The 7,513-nt window shown below is 38.4% G+C and overlaps 1 protein-coding gene across 1 annotated transcript in view; it reads right to left on the bottom strand.

The window, feature by feature from the left end:
* PDZD8 (PDZ domain containing 8) overlaps positions 1–7,513 on the bottom strand; it is a gene marked incomplete at its 5' end in the record, with an annotated part of 60,020 nt that overhangs the window by 31,501 nt on the left and 21,006 nt on the right. Inside the window, one exon of the mRNA XM_010022348.1 lies at positions 3,192–3,294. Within this exon, the coding sequence (XP_010020650.1) occupies positions 3,192–3,294 (103 nt within the window). The remainder of the gene's footprint in view (positions 1–3,191; positions 3,295–7,513) is intronic.

Genomic DNA, 7,513 nt, shown 5'->3' on the forward strand with positions numbered 1-7,513 from the left:
CCTATGCGAGGCTCTTTATTAGTTGCTTTTAAACCAGAACACATCTTTCTACTTTTCACTTCAACTTAGTCTACCATTTCTCCTCTGTAGTTTTGGAAGCTGTTATTCATCCTCTCAGCTTTGCCTCAAATGATTATTGCACATACGAGCATTAGAAGGAAGACATTATATTAGAAAGATATTGAGTATTGCCATCAGCTGCCTTATGGTTAAAACTGCATTAGAGCTAAAAATCACAGTTGAACATAGAAGTAAACTTTTTGTTTGGAAAGTATCACAATGTTTTTTCTAACTTCCTATTAAACTATTTCACACAGTTAACTAGGACCCAGTGTTTAGTGTGTTAGCAAAACTGATTTTGTTGAGGATCTCTGGCAATACTCTTGCCACTCAGAGATGTTCTACCACTTTTGTAACTTAACTTGCACATTTAATCTGACTTCCTAAGGAAAAGAGACTGCCATGATTTCACTGGATGTGTTCAGTATGCAAAAAATAGTCCTGCAAGTTGTTAATTTTCAGTTTCCAGAGTCTACCATATCAAGATTGTCAAAAGCAGGATCTTAATATTAGGTTGCCTATTTAGTGGTCTAAAGTTCAAGGTGATTGAGCACAGAGAATTTTTCATACAGGCAGCAGAGCAAGAGATGCAGCAACTCAGATCACGTTGTGTCTGCTTGCTGGAAAGTAGTGTTTGAACAATGCTTAATGAAGGGCTGCAACACAGACACATAGAAAACCCTTCTGTACACTGAAGGACAGATTTTCAAAGATATTTTTAAGCATTAAGATATTTATATAACCTGCCATTTCATTTTAGATGCTGAAACAGAAGATGGAGTTCTTGAGAGCCCCACCCTGAGCACTTCTCTGTAGTTCTGAAAAGGAGCCACTCACCTTCCATGAGATTAGTCCTACTGCCATCTGCTGTCACAAACACACCAGTGCCACGCTGTCTGCAGAGTATTTTTTCTTTCCTTTTATTCCAATATTGCTATTCGAAATTATCTAAAACACAAACTAATTTGTCCAGAGAAACTTAATAGTAAATCAGTGTATTGACACTTTTATACCTTCACTGCTAGAGCATCAACCCTGAAGATCCTGGTTTCATACACAGCTTATTCTAAGGGTCATTCACATGAGTAAGTATTAGCGGGATCAGGTTCAGATCCCAAAATTGTTTGGGTTTTTTGTTGTTGCTGAGTTTGGGGAGATGTGGGGGTGTTGGTCGATCGTTTTGTTGGTTTTGTTTTTAACACTGGCAGTATTGCTTATTATTATTGTTATTAGGAAAAGGTTAAGACTCTGAACAGGCCAGACTACTAAGGCTGAATTGCTCCCACCTTATCCTTATGTGATCATGCAAGGAGGCTGAAACCTTTAGATTAAAACAAACTAGAAAAGGTTAAACAAAATCTAAAACTGCTGCATACACCAGTTTAAACAAAAAGGTATGAAAATCAATTACTCAAATCTACCTCTTGCCTACTGTTTCAATGAAGTCTAGTTAAGCTAACTCTGGAATTTCTCTTGGGACCACTGGAAGGCTTTCTGCCATCACCTCTGGTGGTGCCATACTTCAGAAAGCTAACTGCCATCCAGTGTTACAGGTTCTTCTCAGAGCACAGGCAAACTGCTATCCTCCCTTCAAGTATTTCAACTAAGAATACAGCAGCTAAAACAACAAAAAGAAGCTTTCTGCCCATTGCTCAGCCATACACTTTTTGGCAAGACATAATAAGCAGTAAGCTGAAAACAGTGTAATTTGTCATGAGGAGTTTTAAAAACAATGCAAAGTGGAATGTAATTGCAGAAACTGAGCAAGATGGTGAAATTCTGGATTCTTCCAGTGGAAAACAGTGCTGGTGTCCAAACACAACTCCAGTCAGATATAACAAAGGCACATGGCTTAAGCTGGTTGCACTAATACAGCAGAGGGTAAAATGCAGGACATTGATTTTGTTACAGTGATTTCTTTTTACAAAACCAACTGTTAAAGTCATCTTTAAGCTTCTTGGGTTTTTTTCAATAAGCACATTACTTACTGCTCAGCATAAGCCCAATTCAATTTGATGACTACCACAATATCACACAAATGTGAAACTGAAAGGCCTTTCATACATTGCACCTCTTGTTTGAAGAAAAAGCAAAACATCCTGAGCTATCTCTCATTCTAGGATGAGATTTACAGGGCAATTTATAGGCTGTATGTTGGTAAACTCATGTTATCAAGTATGATAATCAGTAAAAGGCTGAGAAAGCTGGGCTTTTGCAGCCTGGAGAAGGCGTAGGGGAGACCTCAGAGCAGCTCCAGTGCCTAAAGGGGCTCCAGGAAACCTGGAGAGGGGCTTTGGACAAGGGCCTGTAGGGACAGGACAAGGGCAATGGCTTTAACCTGCCAGAGGGGAGACTGAGATGAGCTCTGAGGCAGAAGCTCTTCCCTGTGAGGGTGCTGAGGCGCTGGCACAGGGTGCCCAGAGAAGCTGTGGCTGCCCCATCCCTGGCAGTGTTCAAGGCCACGTTGGACACAGGGGCTTGGAGCAACCTCCTCTAGTGGAAGGTGTCCCTGCCCGTGGCAGGGGGTTGGAACTAGATGACCTTTTATGGTCCTAAACCATTCTAGGATTTGATGAACTTACAGTATCACCAATACTTTCCATATTTGCAGACACTTGTGAAAGTATTTTTCTTTAGCAGGCAGGGAAGGATTCATACACTCTACAAAAAGTTAGACATCTATGTCAATTGCCTACATTTTGACAAAATGCAGGGGAATAGGAGGAAGTCACATCACGAGCTACCCTCTGATCCTGCTTGTCTTCAACACTCCCCTCAGAACAGTACTGGCCAGTGAAAGACATATATCTTACCGTTTTCTAAACATCACCCCACCCAAATATAACAGGACTATAAGAACACTTATTTTACACTATTTGTTTTAAAGCAGATGGACAACTGACAACATACACAAACCAGGTACATTTTCAAGCACAGCTGTGATAACTGAACATGTTATCAGTGTCAACTGAACAGTGAAATACTTTGGATTAAATAGTAAATAACTTATGTTTTCAGGATGTTCTGCCATAACCACCCATTTTATTGTCCAAAGATATACTCTTCCTAGACAATGTAAGAAATACTGCATAAGAAATACTGCAATATGCAAAGATTATACCCTTTTTTACCGTTTTAATAGAACTTCTTGATCTTTCTTTCCAAACATTACTGCTCAGCTCCATTGTGCAATGAACGTTTGCTTCTCTTTCATAGGATCCAAACATAAATAATCTGAAATAGAAAAGCCTACAGTAAGAACTATAATACTGATACATGTTCTAGATATCGTATTAACTCACCATTCTTCTTTTATACACTCTGTTACTATCAACATGCACACACAAAGCAGCCCATACTGAAAAGATACTGCAGGCACAGTCTTGTGCCAAAAGAAAGACACTGCCACCCTCTAGTGGAACAACTCTATAAATAGCAAATATAACTTAAATTTTTTAGCTATTTTTTTGGGTTTGGGGTTGTTTTAGTTTTTGCTATCATGTTTCCATTTTTCTTTTCTTACATAAAGTGTTCAATCGGCAGACTAGTATTTTTCCATAAAAGTGTAAATTCTCAGGGTTTGGGGAGGTTAAGCAAAAATACCCACAAGTTTTCCATTCTAATCCTAAACTTCACAATATACTGCAGCTCTTCTTCATTCAAGAGTGTTACTGTAGTGTAAAGTCACAGTTTAGCCCTGCTAATGCTTCCATTTCACTAAACTGGGATCCTCTCACATCTGTAATATTTTCTAACATAACAAACAAGCAGTTAGTTCTTCATGCACAATACCCTATTCCACAAGGCTATAAGGGTTTCAGGTAGGTACCAGTACTATAAAAGAAACAAACAATAACTTTCAGCCTACAGAACAGCAGTAAAGTTGGACCCAGTAGCTGGAAGCAGATAAATATTTTAGAATAGAAACTTCAATCTTACTACTTCAAAAGATCTCTAAGATTTTAATTCCCCCCCAAACTTCCTGTACACTTTTGACAAGGGCAGTTTCTAAGCTTTCATCCAAAGTATCTTACTTGTGATTGTGATGTGTTACATAACTCTTCATATGATATAGACGAAAGCTGTCAGAAAAACATGTCAATTTTCTGTTTATGCTAATGATGTTAAATAGTGTTTCTAGGTTAAATAGTCATGATCAGAAAGTGCCTAACCTTCCAGATGTGGAGATATACAGTAAACGTGCTATGAAAATGTAATAAAGCTACTGAAAACAACTTCCAACAACAATTGGAATTGGTGAAATTAAGCCAGTCCTAAGGGACAACACCTCTCTGGCTATGACAGCTCTCCAGCTTGCACTGCAGCAAGGACAGCTGAACAAATAGTTCTATGTCTCTCTATGAAGAATGTGTTTAACTGGTTTTTAGCTGAGTATATGAATTCATGTGGGAGATGATGGTACCCAGCACACCTGCTTTACCAAGTGTCAACTGGTTTTGGCTTAGAGATAGTAGCAGTATCCTGTAACCCCATTCTCAGAGGGACAGCTCCCATGATCTAGGAAAATGCCACAAAACCCAATTTCCAGCTTGACCTTCAGCACTCATTTCTCTATTACTGTAAGCAGAAATCCAGCTGCAGAACCAACTGAGCAGGTACTTTGTCTGGACAAGACCAAGTTTGTTCAAGGTTACTAGAACTGATGAACTCAAACCTCCTTTACTTAATTTTAAGCCGCCACTTTCCTGTTCTGCTTTCAGTAGTTGCTTTTGGGTAGCACAAGTTTTCCTCAGTGTCTAATTGATATCAGAGAGTTCACTAAAGCTTTTCCACAGCTAATCATTGGTTGCATGTGTTTCACCTTCACCTAGACACACTCTTGGGGAATTTTCCAGGGGTGCTTACTGTCCCTCTAAAATACCAGCACAGTAGCTATTTAGCTGTGTTGTACTGGTGGCAACTAAGAAAACAAGGACAGAAGGTAGCTGGAAACACGAATAAACCATAATTTTCATCCAGAACTGTAACACAATAGTCACAAGGAAAACAATGAACCATGAGATTTCACCTTACAGTAGGTTACCAATACCCAGCTTGAAGAAACATCACGAAACAGTGAAACTACACATTTAAATTTTAAACAGCTCTTCATGCTGGTGTTTGAAATTCAGTTTCTAGTTTCAGAAAGACAAAGGGGAAATTTTACCTGTTCCTACACTAAGGAAACTTTTGTTTGAATAATACCTGTTTTGTATTCTGTAACACAGCTGCAGATAAAGACTGACACTGTCACACAATACACCCAAAACCCCAGCTAGTAAGATATATATGTATCTTACAGACTGAAAGGTTGTAAATCAGTATGAAATGGTATATGAAAGACATCCTGAAACAAAGTTTAGAACCCCAGCTATAATTAAATTGATAAAGCAATGTGATTAAATTACCACCTGAATAATTGAAATATGCATACAGAAAGTGAATTTCTGCTTCTTCCCGAATTGTAGATTGGATGGTTCCCTACAGCAAGCAAGCATGATGTAGAGAAGAGTGATTCAACAGAGTAGCTATGGATATGAACACAGTTAACACAGTTGTTTGTAGCTGTCCTGATTTCCAGTGTGAGAGCTACAAGAGCTCCAAGACATGAAGTGTTTGTCCTCCAATACAGAAGAGCATGGAGGGTGTGCTCACCTCAGCTCAAGAGGTGAGCCAAGCCAAGAACTTAAAGCCCTTATAGCCGTGTTTATGCATCCTCCTTTCTGGAAGACTATCAAATTCTCTGTCTTTTCTAAGATGATGCTAAAGTATTGAACTGCAAATCTAAAAAGAATCTGGTATGGGCAAAATACACACAAAGCTTTAGTAACATGTTATTTATTACCAGGTATGTAAAAGGAACCTGAATGTATTTTCTTTACAAGCCTTTCCTAATTCTTTTTAATTACAACTGTGGCCTTTCAATTTGTAAATATTTTAACGTAGTATTTCCCCGACTTTAAGAACTCAAAAGCAGATTCGATATTCACACACTTAAAGGTGCCACTGCTGCACGCTGAAGTGCAATGAAGACAAAACAAAACAGACCCATAAAACTCCAAATTTGACAAGTCAGTCCCAGATGTGTTCTGTGGTATTTTACTAAATAATTATCTAGGGACAATCTCCTTGTCTGCAATGGTTATCTATTAAAACAAATGCTGAATTAGAAAGCCTACTTGATGGCACAGCTTTCAAAGAGTGTTCTTGACTAATCAGAGCTTATAGGCTTTAAGACTTCCTTCACAGTGTACCTTTAAAATCTAACAGTATGCTGCTTTGTTTTTCCCTTTTCCTTAAAACCTTCAGGTAATGACAGATAACAGCATTTTTACAATGACCGAGTTCTGTGAGGGCATCGCATTTGTACAAGAAAACTTACATTTTCAGTAAGTCTGACAAAACTTTGCAAAACATTCCTTATTATTTACACCAAAGTTCCCATCCTTTGATTCGTTTCATTTTAAAGATGTGGAAAATTTAATTTTTCTTTCAATAGCATGACAGCAAGGAAATTAATATGGTCAAGCCTGCAATTGGAAAAGAAACAAGTGCAAGAAGTGCAGATATTTGGTCATGTGAAGAATATACTGAAATTAAAACTAGACATTTAACATACAAGTAGTTTGCTAGATGTTTTATCACTCTAGTTTTACCACTGTATTTCAGACTTAAGCAGGAGAAGTAGCAGAACTCTGTTACCAGACTAGATGGAATACAAATGTTGCTATCCAGAAATTAAGAAGTTAAGATTTTGTAAAGGGCTCTTTGTGTGAAAGCTTGAAAATCTTGAGTTTAGAATTGCATGTAGCAAGGAAAAACAGTGTTTCCTTACAAGTTGACAGACCTTGAGGAGAGGTAGAAGGCTTATAAAAGAGACCATCTGGATCTTACTCATGGAACATGTGTATATATAAATATATTCTGTGTCTTTAAACAGAGACAAGAGAATGTAAGAACACACTGAATTTTCACTGTGTGAAATGTATAGACGTGGACAGCTGACAGACTGAGGTGCTTTGTGGAACTATCCTCTTGCAGCCACCTTTGTGCAAATATGAATATAAGAGTATCTCAACTCTGTTTGCGAGGAGGGCTTATTGCACACTGGGTGAATAAGCCCACATTTGGGACAACATCAATGGTCAAGAATCCTGCTCCACATTCTGCACAGAACTCAGGGAATAGCTACTGTACTGAGAGTATGAAAACCTTCTGGGGCACCGAGCAAACCTGAAACACACACAGAAATTAAAGTGATCTTTCATTCGGGAATGAAAATGATCGCCAAGAAAAATTTTCAGGTCTCTGTGGCAGACATGAGTGAAAAAAGCTTTGCATTTCAGCATGTACTGCTGTACTGTAAAAGAACCATTGAGAACAGGCAACCTTCACACCAGCTCACATACAGTGGTGATGAAAAGAGGAAATTGTGTCATTGTTATTTCCCTAC

The sequence above is a fragment of the Nestor notabilis genome, unplaced genomic scaffold, assembly GCF_000696875.1.
Source record: "Nestor notabilis isolate BGI_N333 unplaced genomic scaffold, ASM69687v1 scaffold16089, whole genome shotgun sequence".
Lineage (NCBI taxonomy): Eukaryota > Metazoa > Chordata > Aves > Psittaciformes > Psittacidae > Nestor > Nestor notabilis.